The following is a 21,177-nucleotide window of genomic DNA, read 5'->3' as shown; positions in this document are numbered from 1 at the left end:
TTTGATATTGCTTGATTTTGATAATATAGGGTCCACTTTTTTTTTTCCCATGACTTTGGAGATGGTGAGTTCCACTTTTTTTTCTTCCTTTTTTTTTATTGCTCGGTGTTATTTAGTATGGGGCCCACCCTCTTTTTTTTTTTAAAGGACAACGGACGACGAAGCATGGGTCTAAACCCATGCTTTATATAGTTTCTTCTTTTTTTATTTTTATTTTTTATATTGCTTGGTGTTGTTTAGTATGGGGCCCACCCTTTTGGACATTATTAGTTTGCACTATTTTTATGCATATATATATATATATATATATATATATACACTATGTTCAAAACACGATTGATATAACATTGTAATTTGTGCTCCGTATCTAAAACTTTATTATATTAGTGTTTGATACGAATACAAAATCTGCACTTTGTCAATATGGGATACTATGTTCAAAACACGATTAATATAATATTGTAGTTTGTGCTCCGTATTTAAAACTTTATTATATTAGTGTTTGCTACGAATACGCACGTGGCAATGAATCCATCATTATTGACTTAATGAGATACTTTGGAAATTACATGAACGTTGTTTGATTTTTTAATACGGGGTGCACTTTTTTTTTTGACATTATTAATTTGCACTATTTTTTTAATATTAATTGTTGTTTAATATATATGGTGCCCACAATTTATTTATTTTTTAATATTAGTTGTCGTTTAATATATTTGGGGCCCACATATATATACTATGTTCAAAACACGATTGATATAACATTGAAATTTGTGCTCCGTATCTAAAACTTTATTATATTAGTATTTGCTACGAATACAAAATCTGCACTTTTTTTTTGACATTGTTTATTTTACCTTTTTTTTTTTTTTAATATATTGCTTGATTTTGTCAATATGGGATACTATGTTCAAAACACGATTAATATAATATTGTAGTTTGTGCTCCGTATTTAAAACTTTATTATATTAGTGTTTGCTACGAATACACACGTGGCAATGAATCCATCATTATTGACTTAATGAGATACTTTGAAAATTACATGAACGTTGTTTGATTTTTTAATACGGGGTGCACTTTTTTTTTTGGACATTATTAATTTGCACTATTTTTTTAATATTAATTGTTGTTTAATATATATGATGCCCGCAATTTTTTTTTTAATATTAGTTGTTGTTTAATATATTTGGGGCCCACAATTTTTTTTTAATTTTAGTTGTTGTTTAATATATATGGGGCACATAATTTTTAATGGGGCCCACAACGGACGACGAGAAAGTGAGCTCAACTCACTCTTCTTAATAGTAGAAATAGAAAAGAGAATCACAAAAAGGCCACTTTAAGAAAAGAATGATGTGTGATTAATCAGAAATCAGTATATAGGGGTAGGACATGGAATATTTATCTTATCCGATCGAAGACCATTATTAGCAGAATATATATTATACTCCTACTAGAAATCTTTTTGATCAGTTTGTTGTACATGTCCGAGTAAAGCAAACCATTAGGAAGAAATAAAAGTGTATAAAGCAAACAATTGCATGCCCACTTGCAACCGGATTATGAACTAGTATCCTTAACCGTATAGAACTGGCCACACCACCTGAAAAATAACATACCTCTTATGAAAATATGATTCTATATATGGTTCTTTAGCTAGGGAACAAATTCTGAATTGGTAACCTAACCCTAGTATTGCATAAATCTAAACATGCGCTTAATTATTCGTTCTACATATGACATTTAACTTAGTTTGATGCCCTAGTTGCAATAGGGGTAATCTCCAGCAGATCTTATTCTTCAATACAAATGAATGATAGAAAGGTACGTCATGCTATTTTTCGATATATATTGCTAATAGAAAAATTCATAATGTTTCGTCATATCCTGTGCGAGTGTTGTATCATTCGACTAGCAAGCTGTAAACAATTTAGTGGAATTAAAAAAAAAAAATTATGAACGAAAGTGGTATATATAGTGATTTTGAAATTGCAAATTAGATGAGGGATGAATAGATGTGCTATGAAATGTAAACTTAATAATAGGCTAGTTCTTGCAATTGCCAGAAAAGCCGTACCATATATGCATACGGATGCAGCAGCATTATAGCTGTACCTCAATATCTCGGAATTAAATGCCTCAGCAGTGAGTGAAGGGTGGGAATTGCTGACAGAGACACTGTCCTTATCCATTATATATTCCTCGCAACTAAAATTAGAAAAACAATTGCGTCACGTGTGATTTTATGCCTAAGCTCGCTCACGCAAAATCATCAGACTGTCTTGTTGAAATGATGTCAAAACCACATCATTATAAAGCAAAGCATTTTATAGACATATTCGACGCGTTAATGAACTTATTCAAGATGCAGTAGTAAATTACGTAGCTGTTTGGAAAGATCACATAAGAAATTAAGAATTAAGAAAAACCTCAATTAATTCTTCATTCTATCTACACTATGCTGTGTATGATTACTTATTCTCGCGGAATCTCCTACCAATCACTACGGATATAACCGATTGGAGTTATATTATATACACTAGCAATATAAAGATTTTTACACTATTATTATTATTGTATTTAAATGGTAGTAGTATTGTAATAGTGGTAACAAGTTAGGTGTTTATTAACTGATCCCTTCTTGCCTGATTGTACAATTTTTTTTTTTTTTTTTTTTTTTTTTTTTTTTTTTTTTTTGTATATCAAGTCCATATACATTGTAGGATATGTTGTAATGTTGGTACTTAAAAACGGGTCTTACTCAGGGCATCCGCTCACAATTGACAACACATTCAAAAGTTTGTCCACTTAAAAAGGATCGTGTTATAGATTTGGAATAGGGAATCGTTCATTTATGTTATCACCAGATAATCAAAGTATGTCACAACAACATAGTTAAAGAAATATTCCAAGACAAAAAGAAAAAAGGTTGAGATATTAAGCGGAGACAGATGGATATAGCTAAAAGAACAATAGTACATACCTAATTGGTGCTTCAAGTCCATCTTCATATCTACTCGTAAAGCAAATTGCATATGCAAGCTGCGTACTCAATTCCTAATTTTAATTTTTATATATAGTGTGTATATATACACGTCTATGTGAATTTAGCTTATGTATACTGATAAGATAAAAATGTTTAGAGTCCGAAGCCTAAAGGGTATAAAAATACACGGTATAAACCAAAAGGGGGTAGCCAAAAATTTACAGACCAAAACGGATATAACGTGGAGCAGTCCACGTTATACCCCAAAAGTTTTTTTTCATTGTCAGAGAATGATCACGGAAAAATTTTAAAAAAAAATTAAAAGGTATAACGTGGATCAGTCCACGTTATACAATATATATATATATATATATATATATATATATATATATATATATATTGTAAATTGTGGGCTGTCCACCAATCTGAGATAATATTTATCGGAACCAGTACCAAAATAAAATAAAATTGGCCAACTTTATTTTTTGAAACACTTAGTGTTTTTTTCCATACTTTGACCAATGATTAGTCGTGTGTCAAGACTCCGAAACGTCAATATTTTATATAGAACCTGATATTTTTTCTTCGTACAATAACGTAGGCTAAATACATCAAGGATACGTATACGTTCGGATCGTCATTTTAGGTGTTGAAAAGGTGCCCGAAGTAAGTTTTGTTTGAAAAAACTTAGTGTTTGACTGTAAGGTTATTTTAGTCAACTTTATATGTCGAGAAAATTAGTCAGCTTTATTTTCAAAAATTGAAACCGCAGAAGTGAAATTGACATTAACAGATACATTACCCTGGGATTTTTACGTTGAAATTTATTGCGTATCATCATCTTATAAGTAAATAAAACTGAAAATTTCAGGCCAATTTGGGGGAAAATTGAAATTGAATGGGATAAAATATGCTTTTTTAAAAATCGGCTCGGCCAAACCGCCTTATGGCTGTTTGTCCGCATGGATCTTGAAAAAATACGCAAGTTAAAAAAAAACAACGCGTAAAACGGACGTCCGAGCGCAAAGTTATGACCATCTAAAGTTTGACGACTTTACAACTAGTTTTTCTCCCTATATTTTTCAGAATTATATTTATATTCAAAATAAAGTTATGTCTTGATTAAAAAATAACACGCTTAAATCAAAATCTTAAAAAATAAAACACCCTAAAGTTTCCAAACAAAACTTACTTCAGGTACTTTTTCAACACCTAAAATGACGATCCGAACGTATACGTATCCTTAATGTATTGAGCCTACATTATTGTACGCAGAAAAAAATATCAGGTTCTATATAAAATATTGACGTTTCGGAGTCTTGACACACGCCTAATCATTGGTCAAAGTATGGAAAAAAACACTAAGTGTTTCAAAAAATAAAGTTGGCCAATTTTTTTTTTGGTACTGGTTCCGATAAATATTATCTCAGATTGGTGGACAGCCCACAATTTACAATATATATATATATATATATATATATATATATATATTGTATAACGTGGGTATAACGTGGATTGATCCACGTTATACAAATAATTTTGTATAACGTGGATCAGTCCACGTTATACCTTTTAATTTTTTTATTTTATTTTTTATTTTTCCGTGATCATTCTCTGACAATGGAAAAAAAAAATTGGGGTATAACGTGGACTGCTCCACATTATACCCGTTTTGGTCTGTAAATTTTTGGCTACCCCTTTTGGTTTATACCGTGTATTTTTATACCCTTTAGGCTCCGGACTCAAAATGTTTACATTATAGTTGCATTTTAACCCGTTATAACAATTCGATCTAATTTTTTATTTTAAGTTACAAATTTTAGTTTTTATGAACATTCATTATAGTTATCTTTTAGGTGAAATTCTTTTATATCGTTAGTGCGTAGAAGTTAGAACTCTCTCTATATATACCCCTCTCCCTCCTCTCACCTCGCCACTCACAACTCAGTCCAATATCTAGCTATATTATTACCACATCTAGCTAGTCTTGTAAAACCCTTTTACCCACAAACACAAGAAATTAATGGAGTCGAGCCGCAAGCGAAGAACAGGGTTCATCAAAGGGAAACTGGTGAAGTCTTTATACCGAGCAGCAGCACCTGCGAAGCCCACCACATCACCAACTAATTATTATTACAGCTCGGAGGACAGTCCTCGAACTGTTTATCATCTTCATCTTCATCATCATCAGCCAAAGGAAAAGCTTGTTCCTTACAATCCAAATAGCATCATTATAATGAACCAGGAGAAATCTGCACCTCCGTTGAAGCCAAAAGTTTCTTATTACATTCCACCGCAGAGTACGCCCTCTAATGGTACTAATACTGGAAATAATTATTATGCCAAGATGGACAAATCTTATGGAGACGAAAGCGTTGATATAAAGGCTGCCAACTACATATCATGTGTTCAGGAGCGTTTCAAACTTGAACGCACTTGTTAATTCAGAAAGAAACCGCACCTTAACGAAGTGTTGCAGATTCAGCCTTGAATAATGATTACAAACAGCGCCTTTGGCACTTGCTATACATTCGTGCAAGGGATCAGTTAACCGTTACGGCATTGATCTTGAGTTACTAGCTAATTACTGTTAATCATGTAGTAGACACTTCATCATACAAATCATTTGATACACAACTTATAAGTAGTTGGTTTTGTTGTAGTAAATAAAACATCGCATGCCTCATAACTGTGGTCCTTGATCGTTATGTACCTTTTAAGCACGTTTTACAAGCCTAATCACGGTGACTTAGATAAAATTTCAAGAGAGAAATGGCAATTAATTAGTTGTTCGACTTGCAATTTGAATTGGTGATAATGCTGCCGTTTAAATTGTTTCTACTCTATCAAAATCAACCCACTTTTCCTTTTATTTGTCATGCAATATAATGTGACGTATATATTCTCAGAAATGCATTTTCAGTGGCTTACTGCTGCTACAACTTTACGAGTGTTTAATTTTGATGTGATTGATTTGAATATTTTCAAGAAAGGATGACGTTCTAAAAACTTAACAACCTGCGTCAAATATTTGTCACACCCCATTTTAACCGGGTTGAAATTAGGAGAGTATGACGTATTGGTGATTCCCATTTATTCTTTTGTTTTAAGGAGTCGCCACCTAATTAATTTACGGTGAATTAGGACACCTAATTGTTAACTAAGGTAAAGTTAAAACTAAACCTCCGTTAATAGTCTGCTTAACCAGTGTGATTCTAGGTAAGGGCTCTATATTATCCTAAAGGGAAGGGGTTAGGCATCCTTTAGAATCCGTTAACTTACGGTTATCCGACCAAACTTAGGTTAATTAATTTAGAGTAAATATAATGCTTAAATTTTAAAATGGTTCACAAATGTTGCTAAAGTTTTAGAAGGAAAATATTAGTGAAAATAAGGTTTACAGAAAATATAATATAAAAGAAAACTTTAAATGTCATTTTTTAGAATAGGACTTATGAATGTCGCTTAGATTTTAAATGAAAATATAGTAAATGCTATTCATAATAAAACATATAAAGGATTTCAAATAATAAGGATATTAAAAATAAGACTAGTAATTTGCATAAGAGGAGATTTCAAAATGCTATTTGAAATAAAAATTTATAAACATTGTTGAGGCTTTAAATAAGCATGCTAATAAACTTAGTGGTCGTTTGGTTTGAGGTCAAAATAGTCCCGGGATTACAATTCCGGGACTAATTTATACCATCTGTTGGTATTATTTTATACCATCTGAAAGATGGTATAAAATAATACCAGTATAAGTGGGTTAAGAAGGTATAAGTTGAGTTATTCCAGCACTAATTTTTATACCACGTTTGGTACAAGGTATAAAATAATCCCGGAATAAATCTATACCTTATACCAAACGTGGTATAAAAATTAGTACCGGTATAATCCATGTTATACCTTAAACCAAACGACCACTTATAGAACAATGTGAATAATTTGTATCAAAGGAGATTTCATATGCTATAAAATTCGTAAATATTACTAATGCTTTAAATAAAATGTTATTTAGAATGAAATTTGTAGGAAAATATGATAATTTGCATAAAAGAGGAAAATTCAAACGCCGTTCAAAAAAAATAAAATGTGGAAATGTTGCAAAAGACTTTAAATAATAATGCTATTAAAAAATAAGATTTTGCATGAAATAAAAATAGAAGAATACGCAGGTTGTGGAGTGTTTTAATAAATACTTGGAACAAACTAAACGATGAAATATTAATTGACTTTGCATTTTTTAGAAGTATAAATAAAATTATGTATTATTAACTGCATTCGGCTAAACGCGTGCATAATTTAGATAATCTTAAAAGATGTTCACAAAATATTTTTTAGTTCTTTCCCTTAAACTAACTACCCATTCTCTAACCAAACCTACTAATTGATCCAGATTTATCTAAAACTAAAAAGTTAGTTGCCTAATACAAATCAATGAGCACAAAATAAAATGAAAGGGTAATAAATCAAATGGGTCAGCTGCTGCTGCTGTTGGGCTTTTAGCCCAGAATTTTTATTTGCTGCGGACAGAGCTGATGCGAGGGAGATTATGTCGGGTTTTAGCCCAACACCGAATGCGGAGGAAGACGAGTCCCTCGGACTCGTATGCGATGGTCATGCATAAAATGAAAGGAAGAGGATTAGTATATTATCAATGGATAAGATTAAACGTAAAAATGCAAACTCAAAACAAATCAGCAAATTGTGTATATACTATGTATATTTAAGTGTACTTCATGTATACACGTTCATAGCTGTTTTAAATAGAGGTATACCAGTAATTACGTAAATATGCATAACCCACAGAAATACACTTGCAACAACGCACAGAATTTAAACAGCATCAAATGATACTATAGACATGCACACAGGACCTGCTAATACATATTTATCCACGTGGAGATGCTCGGACTATAGATTAAGTATATTGGCAACGTATAACATATATCAAGCCTAAACATGGCATATTTGCGACGTGTAAAACACCTGTTGAACTCAGGAAGGATGCTTATAATACTCAGGCATATTTTCTAGTTTTCCTTTTTCTATTTCGAAGCTAAACACTGATGACTATAACAAACTATCACTATTGCCAGTAACTTATGATCCCATTCAACTGAAATCACAAATGGCCTCTTTTAGCTTTACACAAATCACAAATTCATATATCATGCTAAGCGCTAATAATACAAGAACAAATTACGCGTTGCCAGCCAGTTTTTACTCCATCAGTTCTGCTTCTTTATTCTACCATCAAGCAAAAAATGGAAAATAGCATTTCTCACACAAATAATAGACTGCCAGATACCAAAGTTTTAAATTTATCCAAGACATCAGGAAGGAGAAATATGCATTTAGCATGTTCATGCGACATTCAAAGAATGACTGCTATATGCAATGATGAAGAATAGGTTCAAATCTAACAGAGGAAAACCCAAGAGCATACTACTAAACACATTGACACTTAGGCAGATTTGAAGGCTTTGCACATGACTCATGGTGATTAAATTAACGAGCCTACAACTCAGATTGACTTATGCCTAGACAACAAGTAAATCCAGTGATAGTCTAACAGGCCTATATTGGATAGAAATTCTTTACATATTTTAACCAACTTGTAATCTATCAATGAACCATGGACTAAATCACATTGGAATTCCTTAACCTGCTAACAACTGGGCCAGGTTTGGATCACTATGGTGGCAATAAGACACAGACCAATGCTTGATTTAAACTATTGTACAATTAGTCAAAGTGGCAAACTGCCTAAACCAAATTGAAATTATAAGAAATCAGCAATCTCCAATCGATCTCATACTTAAATCATTCATCCAATTGTCCAAACATGAAACCAAAACAAGTTCCAGGAAATAGGATGAAGCATAAATGAACCCAAACTATAACAGGCTTACTAGAAGTGTAAGATAAATTAAACACTAATCGGAAAACATTCGACGTCTTAAATTGAATTAAATTTATGGAGCGAGGATACATGATCAAGAATGAATTGCCATGAACACCAGTCAAATAAGATAATAGACAGCATCCAAACTCACATAAAAGCCAATAATATACTTAAGGAGTAATCAGACAAAGCTAACGCCAAACTGAAAATTGGGCTATGTTAAAGTAATAATGCAATAGCAGCTGAGCTAACCTATAAGCAAATGGTATTACATTAAACTAAACAGAAACAGACTTATGATACTGAAACTACATAACAACTCTGAACTAATCCTTAGTTTTAATTATCGATCACAAGTATTAACAAACATATAACAAACAGAAAAATAAAATCAGTACACAAGACAAATTAAGACGAGTTCCTCTAAAACGCCAAACAGAGCACACCCATATGTAGACCAGACTATGAGCAAAATGGTTTAAAGAGAAAAGGTTACCTTCTTCGGGCGCAGCGAAGTGAGGCGAGGGTTTCGATATCTACCTCGAACACCGCCGAACCCGAGCTTGCGATGCTCGGACTCACAGCAGCACCAAAGTAAACGAGAATAAAATTGATTTGATATTTTGATTTGATAATAAAACAAAATTGAAATTGCTAATAGAACTCGTATTTTGGGGAATTATAGGCGACTAAAAGACTCATATTTTAGAGCTTTTTTCGGGGTTTCAAAACTCGTTTCAGAACTTTGATTTTCAGAGCCTTTTTTTGCGATTCGAAATCCCTATTTTTGTAGGGGATTTATGGGGATTCAAGAACTCATTTTTTGAAAGGGGATTTCGGGTTCACCTCTGGTTTTGCAAGGCAATTTTTGGGGGTTTTCAAACCTGTCCAATTTCGGATTCAACGCCGACCATTTATAGGGTTTTGGCTCTTCTGAGTTGAAGAAAAAGGAGAGAGGAGCGGGGGAGACAAAACGAGTTGGGGTGATGGTGAGGGTAGCGTGGGTGTGACAGGGGTAACGTGGGTGTCAGAGGAGTGGGTGTGTCAGGGTATGGGTGTGTCAGGTGGTGGCGACAGACGAAGGTGGTGAGGTCAGACGCGTGGGGGTAAAGGTGCGGTGGAGATGACAGAGGGGTGCGTGTGCGGCGGCTAGGGTTTAGGGGTAAAGGGAAAGAAGAGGAGAAGAGAGGTATGGGGGAGACGGTGGTATGGTGGAGGCGGCGATGGGGAGGTGGAGAAGACGATGGGAAGGTGGAGAGGCGGAGAAGGAGAGAGGGAAGGGAGAGGAGGTGAGGCGCGGCGGAAAAGGGAAAAATATGAGGGGAAACCCTAAAAGGTTTCCCTTATTTTTTGTGTGAAACGGGTCAGACCCGGTCCATTTATGGACTGGGTCAATTTTTAAACCGGGTATTAAAAGAATGGGCCAGCGAATTAAAACCCGGACTGATCTAAAAGTTAGGGTAAAAGATATAGGCTGGTCAGAAAATATTTATGAGTTGATTGGGCTTTGATTTGGAATCCGATAAATCAAAAGTACGGACTGAGTGCAAGAAATAGTTTGGCTTCTGAACTTGAATAAAAGACCCATTTTAATTAATGATATACCAAGGATGACAGAATATTGCCTAATACAAAAAATAATTATGCCAAGATAAATGCGACGCGCGTGCGTGAGCTGGTAAAATGCTGAAATGATAAAAGTTGTGAACTATAATAATAATAATAATAAATAATAATAATAATAATAAATAATAATAATAATAATAATAATAATAATAATAATAATAATAATAATTAGTAACTGTAATATAATAATGAAACACCAGCTTTTGATAAAGGCTAATAATTATAGTAAAATATAATATATATATATTTTTTAATTTTTCATAAAATGTTAGAAACATAAATAGGTATTTTGGAAGAGAGGTGGGACAAAATTGGGTGTCAACAATATTTACGTCAACTTAATGAATATAAGACATGTGTTAGCGGAAACGAAAAATAAAGAACACAAGATTTAACGTGGTTCGGATCAAAATGATCCAACACCCACCAGAGAACAGTTGCCTTTTTATTATTAACAAAGAAAGGGGATATTTTCCAATTACACTTAAGAGAATTGCTCTCTCAACTCTCTACTTACTACAAAGGCTTGTATGAATTTTGGGATGATGAACAAAGAAGAATTGCCTTTCATTTTATAGGCATAAAATGACTTGGGCTCCAAGTGTGCTACACGGCATTTCAATTCTCCTCCACATCTTTGGCACCAAGCAATGCATCCTTTGGCTCCAAGCAATGCATTATTTGGCTCCAAGTAAATCATCCTTTGGCTCCAATTAATAGAAATCATCCAACTAAAATTGTCACGTGGATTTTCTATCACAAGACAAAAAAACAACTCTTTCAATCTCCACCTTGGTTTGCGTCACGAGCATCCGTATGAACAACTTCGGCCAAAACTTCTAAGCTTACTGGGAAACCCCGTTGTAAGAAACAAGAAGAATCAAACCATCGTTGAACATACCACCTCCACCTAACAACTGTTCTCTCGGAGTTGCATCAGTTGATGCGTACTCCCGCTAAGTCCTTGCAGTGTGCAAACTTAGCGAGCGAGACTATCTTGGTCAACATGTCTGCAGCGTTATCGTCTGTGATAACCTTCACGACCTTGATAGTTCCCTCTTCAACAACATCTCGAATAAAATGAAATCTGACATCAATGTGTTTAGTGCGCTCATGAAATCTCTGATATTTTATCAGATGAATAGCACTCTGACTATTACATCTAAGGGTTGATTATTGCTAAACCAAACTCAATTCCGCCACCAAACCTTTCAACCAGATAGCTTTTTTCACTGTCTCCGCTGCTGCCATGTATTCTGCTTCTGTCGTAGACAAAGCGACAATCGACAATCGACTGCACAGTCGATTTCCAACTAATGGCACTGCCAACAAGAGTAAAGATGTATCCAGTTGTGGACCTCCTTCTGTCAAGATCCCCTGCATAGTCAGAATCCGCATAACCGAGAATTGAAATACCTCCACTGCTTTTTTGAAAGGACAGACCAACATCAGAAGATCCCTTAAGATATCTCAATATCCACTTGACAGATTCCCAATGCCTCTTTCCTGGGTTGGACATGTATCTGCTTACCACACTTACAGATTGAGCAATATTTGGACGTGTGCATACCATAGCATACATAATGCTACCAACTGCGCTGGCATAAGGAACCTTTGACATATCCTCCACCTCGTCTTTCGACTAAGGCACTTGTAACTCTGAAAGTTTAAAATGAGGAGCTAACGGTGTACTTACAGTCTTGCACGTATGCACATTGAATCTCTCGAGAACCCTTTCAATGTACCTTTTCTGTGAAAGATGTACAACACCGTCTTCTCTTGAAATCTCCATACCAAGAATTTTCTTTGCAGCTCCCAAATCCTTCATGTCAAATTCCTTACTTAACAGTTTCTTTAAAGCATTTATATCTGTAATGTTGTTAGCAACACTAAGCATATCATCAAAATACAATAGTAAATAAATCATTGAGTTACCAGACATCTTCTTGTGATACACACAACTATCAAATGCAACAACAACCCAGTGAAATCCCACATCGTGGGGTCTGGGGAGGGTAGAGTGTACGCAGACGTTACTCCTACCAAGGTAGGACGGCTATTTCCGAAAGACCCTCGGACTATCAAATGCACTCCTTGAGAATTCATGTGTAGTTATGAATGCATCAAACCTTTTGTACCATTGTCTAGGGAATTGCTTCAAACCATACAAAGACTTCTTTAGTTGGCATACATGATCTTCTTTTCCCTCAGCTAGGAAACCTTCAACCTGATCCATATAGATTGTCTCTTCTAGATCACCATGTAAGAAAGCAATTTTAACATCAAGCTGTTGAAGCTCCAAGTCAAATTGTGCAACCAATGCTAGTAGCACGCGAATTGAGCTATACTTCACGACCGGAGAGAAAATCTCGTTGTAGTCAATTCCCTCCTTTTGACTGAAACCCTTTGCAACCAATCTCGCCTTAAACCTTACATCTTCCACTTCTGGAATTCCCTCTCTCTTTCTGTAGACTCATTTGCATCCAACTGTCCTCTTTCCCTTTTGCCTTTTCACTAAGACCCATGTCTGATTCTTGTGAAGAGACTCCATCTCATCAGTCATGGCTAACCGCTATTGTGCAGCATCCTTGCAAGAAGTTGCTTCAACATACGAGGAGGCTCAAGATCTTTAATCTCTTCTTCTGCAGATACGAACATATATGCAAACATGTTTACTTGATCTATAAGGCGTTCTGGTCTTCGTATCTGCCTCTTCTCCCTTCCCTTCGCAATTGTGTATGGTTCATTGACAGTAAGTTCTTCAAGATCTACATTTTTTGACTCATCTTTAACCTGAGTCTTTTGATCCTTTTCCTTGGTAAGCTCCACCTGCTCGTTGTTCTCGTTTCCTGAAAACTCCACGGAAACTTTACGGGGATCAAGTACAGAGGATTCATCAAAGGCGACATCTCTACTAACTATAAATTTGAGTAAAGACAAACACCAAAGTTTGTACCCTTTTACTCCATCCACATACCCTACGAATATGGCTTTCTTGGCCTTTGGTTCAAGCTTTCCTTTATTAACATGATAATAAGCTAGACACCCAAATACTCGTAAATATGAATAGTTAGAGGGTTCACCTGACCATACCTCATTCGGAGTCTTAAAGTCAATCGCCGATGCTGGAGATCAATTGACAATATGAGCAGCAGTGTGAAATGCTTCAGCCCAAAATACTTTGGACATTTTGGCTTGTAGAAGCATACAATGAGCCTTTTCAAGAAGAGTTTTGTTCATCCTCTCGACAACTCCATTCTGCTATAGGGTGTGCCTGACAGTACGATGTCTTGAGATATCATGAACCTTGCAGAAATCATTAAACTCTTCACTGCAAAAATCCAAGCCATTGTCTGTGCGAAGATGTTTGATTTTTCGCTCCATTTGATTCTCAACCAAAATCTTCCACTCTTTAAATGCTTCAAAAGTATCACTTTTGGCCTTTAGAAAATGCAGCCAAACCTTTCGTGAGAAATCATCAATAAAAGTGAGAAGATACCTCTTTTCGCCCTTAGATGGAAGTTTAGAGGGACCCCATAAATCTGAATGGATGTAGTCTAGCACCCATCCTGTCTTGTGCTTGCCAGTGCTGAAGCTGACTTTCTTTTGCTTCCCTAGAATGCAGTGCTCACAAAATTCAAGTGTGTTGATCTTCTCACCTTTCAAAAGGTTACAGTTGCTCAACATCTCTAGTCCACGTGCGCTCATATGACCCGATCTCATGTGCCATAATCTTGCCTTGTCATCATTAGATAACTGCATTGTAAACGCATTTGCAGAGCCAACAATGGTGCTTCCTGCCAATGTGTAAAGGCCATCCACCAGCTTTCCTTTCAGGATGACTAAAGAACCTTTAGTCACCTTCATAGTTCCTCCTTCGCTCATGTACCTGTAGCCTTGTTCATCCAGAGTACCCAGGGAGATCAAATTCTTCTTCAAATCAGGAACATGACGGACTTGTGTAATAGTCCTCACGGCTCAATCATGGAAGCGAACACGAACTGAGCCAATGCCAACTATTGCACAAGTTGCATTATTGACCTTTACTATGGTTCCTCCACTATTCTTATAGCTGCTAAACTAGTCTCTTCGGAACGAAATATGCAGAGTACAACCAGAGTCTAACACCCGTTTGTTTCCATAACTTCTATTATTTTTTGATGTTGTAAGTACATAATCATTATCAGAATCATGTACCTGTTCAACTATGGATGCACTCGCCTTTTCCTTGGACATTGATAGTGGGCAATCTCGTTCAAAGTGCCCCTTCTTGCCGCAGCCCCAACAATCTGCATTTTTCTTGTTCACACGAGACTTTGATCTGTGCTTTGATTTGCTCCTTCCCTGTTGGCTAGTCCGGCCTCTCACAAAGAGCCCACTTGCCTGATCATCTCAGTCTCCTTCAAAATGCCTCCTCACATCACTAGAGTTAAGTGCTTGCCGCACTTGCTCAAGGTTGATAGGCTCCTTGCTATACATCATTGAATTCTCGATATCACAATATCCTAAAGTCAATGAAAATAGCAAAGCACATGCAAGCGTCTCCTCGTCCTTTTTAATTCCTGCAATCTGTAAGTCCATGACAAGTTTATTGAACGCGTCTAATGATCTTGTAACGAAGTACCTGACCCCATCTTAAATGTGTGAAGACGCCGTTGTAACAACGTCCTTATTGTCACCGATCGGTCCTGGTAAAGCCCTTGTAGCTTGTCCCATAACTTCTTGGTCATCTCTTCGGTACTTGTACTCAGTTCACAAAGCACGTTAGGTACAAGGGACAGTTGGATTACACTCATGCATCTCCTTCAATCTTCTCCTTGTCGGAAGATGATGTACCGTCGGGATACTTTCCGTCAATAGCATGGATTGAACCTTTCCTCCGCAGTAACGCCATCATCTAAATCTTCCAGATATTGAAGTTGTTGCATCCACTGAATCTATCGATTTCAAACTTTATGGAAATCATCTTTGCTTGTTCTTCCTCCTAGGATCTTCAAAGATTCCTAACGCTCTGATACCAATTGTTAGCGGAAACGTAAAAGAAATAACACAAGATTTAACGTGGTTCGGATCAAAATGATCCTACGTCCACCAGAGAACAGTTACCTTTTTTATTATTAACAAAGAAAGGGGAGATTTCCCAATTACACTTAAGAGAATTGTTCTCTCAACTCTCTACTCACTACAAAGGATTGTATGAATTTTGGGATGATGAACAAAGAAGAATAGCCTCTCATTTTATAGGCATAAGGGCTCCAAGTGTGCTACATGGCATTTCACTTCTCCTCCACATCTTTGGCTCCAAGCAATGCATCCGTTGGCTCCAAGCAATGCATTCTTTGGCTCCAAGTAAATCATCCTTTGGCTCCAAGTAATAGAAATCATCCAACTAAAATTGTCACATGGATTTTCTATCACAAGACAAAAAACCAACCCTTTCAACATGTGTCTTACATATACACTTTTTTATATTTAACTATGTTTAAGTGATATATGTTTTCACTTTAATTTATTTATTTTTAAGGTTATTTGGTTACTTAGGTCTAGACACCCGAGTAAGTTTGATTTGTATTTAATTTGGAAACAAAGAGCTTAATGTGTATATCAAAAAGTTAAAACTTTAGGCATATAAAGTGCCTAGGTGCTGCGAGAAAATCACACTTCAATCCCCAGCTTTGTCTATGGTGAGAAAAAGAAATTCACTAGGTAGTTACTACTTTTCTTTCATTTTTAATAATAAGAATATTCAAGAAGAGACCATATCATCTTTTGTTGTTCTCATTCACAAAAAGTCCGTTGCTTTATTCTTGTCGCAAGGTTTGTAATCTAGCTAGGAGTAATCTTCTTTTTACTTATCCAGTTATCTGGTGATATTTCTAGATGACTTGGAAGCATCCATTTGCCAGCACTCAATTTTTAACTTCTTTGAAAAAAAAAAAAAAAATCCCTACAACTACTTTACTAATGCCGTATATAGATAATCTTTTAATAATTGCTGCATTCTCGATCAATTGGATATTCGAGAAATTAAAAGTCTACCTGCCATACATTCTTTTCTTGTCTTAAGCATCAATCGCTATGGCCATTCAACTATAGGATCTTATTAACCGGATATATGATACAATCTAGCTTTTTTATTGTGACACTCCTGCTGTCATGTTTCCTTTGTCCATTCAACTCTAATTGACTGAAATTTGCAAGTACGATAATCTTTGTGTTTTCTTGCTAAAGCAGTCAAACAAATTGCATAGCATATGATTGTAATGGGATACAAAATTAAACACAAAATATCGTACTAGTATTGAAGAGTATCAGAGCACACCATGACCTATATAAATGAATACAGAATTGGAGCTTAATGCTGTAAAATGGATGAGGGAAAAACAGAACAATTAAAATGCTTATGAAGAACTGGCCATGTGTAGAACATCGGCTTGCAGTAATAGAGGATTAAAGCCCCAGGCCATAACAAGCCTAACTCTTAGCAAACCAAGAATTGAAAGGACTGGCTCGCAAATGCTAATTGAAAGAAGGTAACTAAGTGACTAGCAAATGAGATAAATTCAAGCTAGCCGGTGTAAATATGGACACCAATGGCAATAAGGAAGATGGTAATGAAGCCAAAAAAGAGAAGCGTATGTATGAAAATGGAGAGTCCACTTGTCTGAAAGTTGGCAAACTCTACGGCCCGGCTGTTTCCTGGGAGTTGGAACAGAAGGCCCGGGCTCAACAGCACAAACAGAACAACTGCTATTACAACTGGTCCCCAATCAGACATCTCTGTTACTGTGATTAGTCGTGTGGAGATAAGGGAAAAGTGAAGAAAAGAAGGAAAACCCAATAATCTTCAGAGAATTTTGGAAGAGTTAATAGACATGGAACTTCCAGCTTTTTATTTTTGATCACTAGAGCCGTGGCGTGGCCGCGTGGCTTATCTATTTCAGCATATTTAGGACAAGCCAAACTAGACAATGCGTAACAAATCAAATAATCGCACCGTCAGACAAATATAGTATTCGTATAACGATTTGCATTATTAGTTGATAGCGAACGGCAATGACACGATTGCCGGCCACGCAACAATTGAGAACAATCTCAACTCTACTCCTGGACGGCACGGCAGTCTCCTATGTGGGCTTGGGCCATTGTAAGAATATAATGTAGTTGCAAATTTTACAGGTTTAGATAGCAAGATAGCAGCCCAACCAAACATAAATGGGTCTGTCTATCTGCAGATGAAAGAATGTTGAAAAAAGATAAGAGCCCAATTATGATGAAAACCCATTTCGTCAATCCAATATGTCAAACAGTGTGCCGTCTGACTTGGGCGTTCTCGTATTAGATCCCTTCCAATTGCGTTAGAAAGCTTGAAGGACAAAACCGCAAATGGCATGCATGAAAAAGAAAGAAAATAATATTGGTAAGCATCAAAATCTAGAGGTTTCAAAGATGAGTTTAAGTTCTGTTCGTTATCAGTATAACAAATATATACATAATGAGGTTACTAATTAAAATGATAGTTACAACTTATAACAAGTAACTCTATTTTGTTGAATATTGATGGATAACCTTAAACAAATGGTAACTAAGCTGCTACAGAAAAGGTTAAATAACATTTGAGTGTATGTATAAGTTAAAATCTTTAATTCTTTAAGGGCTAGTTCCTGCCAAGCAAAATATTAGTCCATCATGAGATTCTGTCATGCATGAAATGATTTCGGCTCTTTACACGACGCGGTTTAAACAAAAGCAAGTCCACAGTGGGCATTCCCCAGCGCTTTTCATCTGTTATGGACCCAGAATAAATTGTAGGAATTAGAAATTAAAGGCACGCACTTTACAAGTAGGAACTTAAACATTGCCATATTTGACAGCTTAGCAGCCAAAGCATTTAACTAAAATAGAATTCACCCATCAAATCATTCCCCAAGGTTGCATTACTAACTGTTGTCAAAGATTTAAGCCAAATCATTTTGCACTAATATAAACGCACAAAAACTTGGCTTTCTCTACTTTCCACGTGCGCACCACTTCTTTTTTCCAAATCTTTTAAAAAGACTCCTCCCTTCATGAATTTATTTTGATAAAATGTGTAAAGCAAAGGCAAAAGAAAGGCTTGCGCGTTCTTCGATAATCAGAAACTTAAAACACAAAGTTGGTATTTTCTGTCGACTTCCATAAAGCAAAAAAAAAAAACCCCACTACCACGTATCATACCTTTCTTCCCCTTTAAAACACAAATCCCTGCTTTTCACCCTCAAGTTTAGTATATCCCTTTCTCCTTCTTCACTAAGCAAAATCACTTACATTTGCCATATATCTGCTGCTACAATTTTGCAAACACCACAACTAACTTCAACAGTTGAGGAACAGAGAGAAACTTAAAGCTCAGAAATTTGAGTACCTAGTTAAATATTTCTTGAGAGAGAGGCACCATACTCGAAATAAAGATGGTAGCAGATTGGGGGCCAGTGGTGGTTGCAGTTGCAATGTTCATCTTACTATCGCCAGGATTGCTATTCCAGTTACCAGCGAGGAATAGGGTGATTGAATTCGGGAACATGTACACCAGTGGGATTTCCATCCTAGTTCATGCCATCTTATTCTTCTGTATATACACAATCTTGATAGTTGCTATTGGTGTTCACATACGATCCGGTTGATACTGGCTAGTGGCAAAAAGGCAATTGAAGTTTTCTTTGTTCATCCTGCTGCTGCTCCGGCCAAATTCTCAACTCTTCTTGGAAAGGTTTTATGAAGGGGAATTCTTTGTTTTTGTCAAACTTTCTGTTTTTCTTTTCTTTTGAACTAGTTTGATCTTCTGAAATACTCTGACAAAGTGTTGTGCGTTCTATATCAATGTTTACCAAATTCGGCAAATGAAAGCAACAAGTTTTTGGACCACTTTATCATATTCATTTTACATGATCATAATTTAGAATCTCTCTCCTTTTTTTCCTTTTTCCCATTTTTTTCAATCCATTACATGGATGAGGGAACATGGGTGTATATACATGAAATTGTCCCTAGTCCATCAAGCACACGAACATATATCTTTGGTCCAAGAAATATTGCACGAAAAGTGAGCCCTGCATATTGCACCCCAATCTTGATACTACGCTGGAATTCGTCTAAGTGCTACCATAGAATACTCTGCAGCTGTTTGGACATGATTTGAAATCATGGTATGAAATCTCAAATCATGCCTTTTTGGATGATTTGAGATTTCATCTCATTCGCATGTCCAAATGCTGATTTCATATCATGATTTCAAACCATGGTTTCAAATCGCATGTCCAAACACCTACTTAGAGAATTTAGCGACTAAATCAGTACCTTTCCATTCTTTGCTAGTTTTTCTTATTTACACAACTTCCCCCTAGCTCCTTTTTTTGTAAATTGAAACATAATGTTTTTTGTTTCAAACACATTTTACGTATCTGAGGGTTGCAAGGATAGACGCTGCAAATGAGTTTACATTGAAGCAGTCTAATTGAATTCAAGATCACGTTTGGAACGCAGAAATGAGATCACCAGTCGCTTTCCGTCGCTAATTAATTAAATTATCCGTCAACTCTATACAAATTAACTAATTAGAGAACCGATTATATTCCAACTCTACTACAGCTTAGCTACTAATTAATTAAACTAGCCGTCAACTATTTAAGAGTTATTTTTTATTAATTATAGAACCGATTATACTCCAACTCTACTGTAGCTTACTGTCACAATCGCACCGCCTTCAGATTTTGAGAGGCACTCAAAAAAAAAAAAAGATTCATTTCACTAAGCATTTGGGCAACCAAGAGAAACAGCAGGCAAATTAAATAGAACGCGAGCAATTCATTCCAAAGACTGAATCTTTCTTCTTGAAAACAAAATTACAAAAAAAACAGATCTTAACTTGAGTAAGAAAAGGACTTACAACTTCGATTAGTGAAAAATGGTAGGCATAAAAGGGGGTATATGGAGAAGATCTGGAAATCAGCCAGTATAGATGTGAACATGAACAGCAAGAATGAGAATAGCATAAAGGGTAAAGAAAATAAGAGTATGAACAGCAATAGCCTTTCCATTAGTCTTCATGCTCCCAAATTCCAGAGTAAGGTTATTACCAGGTATCTGAAACAGAAGCCCAGGCTGCAGCAGTATGAAGAGTACCACTCCGATAAGCACTGGTCCCCAATCCGCCATTAACAGAGAGCTATTTAATTTATTTCTGGTGAGAAGAAAAAAGAAGTGAGAAGCAAAAGGGTGTAGTGTTAGCTTATGGAGAACGCTGCCAAGAAAGAAAGAGAGTGGAAAGTGGAAACGTCTAGTTATTAGTGTGTATTGCATGTATGACAAGGACACTAGTCACTAGGAGTTTTTGGATCTATTTGTGAGCACAAGACGTAAACCCACATTTATTAATTGCGTATAGATATGCTAAACACCAATTTACTTTCGGCAATTTTCTCGATCTTTTAACCATGCTTATTTGCTTGGCAAGAGGACAAAGGAAGAGAGAGGGAAGTAAGCAGCGTTCGCCCACAGACTTCCAAACAAAATATTTTTCATTTTATTGGAAATGAGTGAATTTCTCTGCACTTCGTGCAGGGTTTTAAATGACATTGGCAAATTACTAAAATGAACTTTTTGTAAATATAATTAG

At 35.8% G+C, this 21,177-nt stretch overlaps 4 protein-coding genes across 4 annotated transcripts; 2 read left to right on the top strand and 2 right to left on the bottom strand.

Annotated features, from left to right (window-relative positions):
• Positions 1 to 5,009: 5,009 nt before the first annotated feature.
• LOC132624777 (uncharacterized) lies at positions 5,010 to 5,429 on the top strand. Its single transcript, XM_060339503.1, has one exon. The coding sequence runs from the start codon at positions 5,010 to 5,012 to the stop codon at positions 5,427 to 5,429; it is 420 nt and encodes a 139-aa protein (XP_060195486.1).
• Positions 5,430 to 16,799: 11,370 nt separating this feature from the next.
• Positions 16,800 to 19,059, bottom strand: LOC132621255 (uncharacterized). Its single transcript, XM_060335444.1, has 2 exons — positions 18,928 to 19,059; positions 16,800 to 17,889 (listed from the first exon to the last, which is right to left on the bottom strand). Exon 2 carries the CDS (start codon positions 17,299 to 17,301, stop codon positions 17,092 to 17,094), a length of 210 nt encoding a protein of 69 aa, XP_060191427.1. The 5' UTR covers positions 17,302 to 17,889; positions 18,928 to 19,059; the 3' UTR covers positions 16,800 to 17,091.
• Positions 18,324 to 19,427, top strand: LOC132621254 (uncharacterized). Its single transcript, XM_060335443.1, has one exon. It carries the CDS (start codon positions 18,974 to 18,976, stop codon positions 19,184 to 19,186), a length of 213 nt encoding a protein of 70 aa, XP_060191426.1. The 5' UTR covers positions 18,324 to 18,973; the 3' UTR covers positions 19,187 to 19,427.
• A 919-nt stretch (positions 19,428 to 20,346) lies between these two features.
• LOC132621253 (uncharacterized) lies at positions 20,347 to 20,918 on the bottom strand. The gene has a single exon (XM_060335442.1). The coding sequence runs from the start codon at positions 20,859 to 20,861 to the stop codon at positions 20,508 to 20,510; it is 354 nt and encodes a 117-aa protein (XP_060191425.1). The 5' UTR covers positions 20,862 to 20,918; the 3' UTR covers positions 20,347 to 20,507.
• Positions 20,919 to 21,177: the final 259 nt, after the last annotated feature.

This window comes from Lycium barbarum, chromosome 12 (assembly GCF_019175385.1).
Source record: "Lycium barbarum isolate Lr01 chromosome 12, ASM1917538v2, whole genome shotgun sequence".
Taxonomy (NCBI): Eukaryota; Viridiplantae; Streptophyta; class Magnoliopsida; order Solanales; family Solanaceae; genus Lycium; species Lycium barbarum.
The sequence above is the reverse complement of the archived record's forward strand: the minus strand, read 5'-3'. Positions and strand labels throughout refer to the sequence as shown.

Coding starts and splice junctions, on each gene's coding strand:
- LOC132624777 (XM_060339503.1), top strand. CDS start 5,010: ATGGAGTCGAGCCGCAAGCGAAGAACAGGGTTCATCAAAGGGAAACTG.
- LOC132621255 (XM_060335444.1), bottom strand. CDS start 17,301: ATGTCTGATTGGGGACCAGTTGTAATAGCAGTTGTTCTGTTTGTGCTG.
- LOC132621254 (XM_060335443.1), top strand. CDS start 18,974: ATGGTAGCAGATTGGGGGCCAGTGGTGGTTGCAGTTGCAATGTTCATC.
- LOC132621253 (XM_060335442.1), bottom strand. CDS start 20,861: ATGCAATACACACTAATAACTAGACGTTTCCACTTTCCACTCTCTTTC.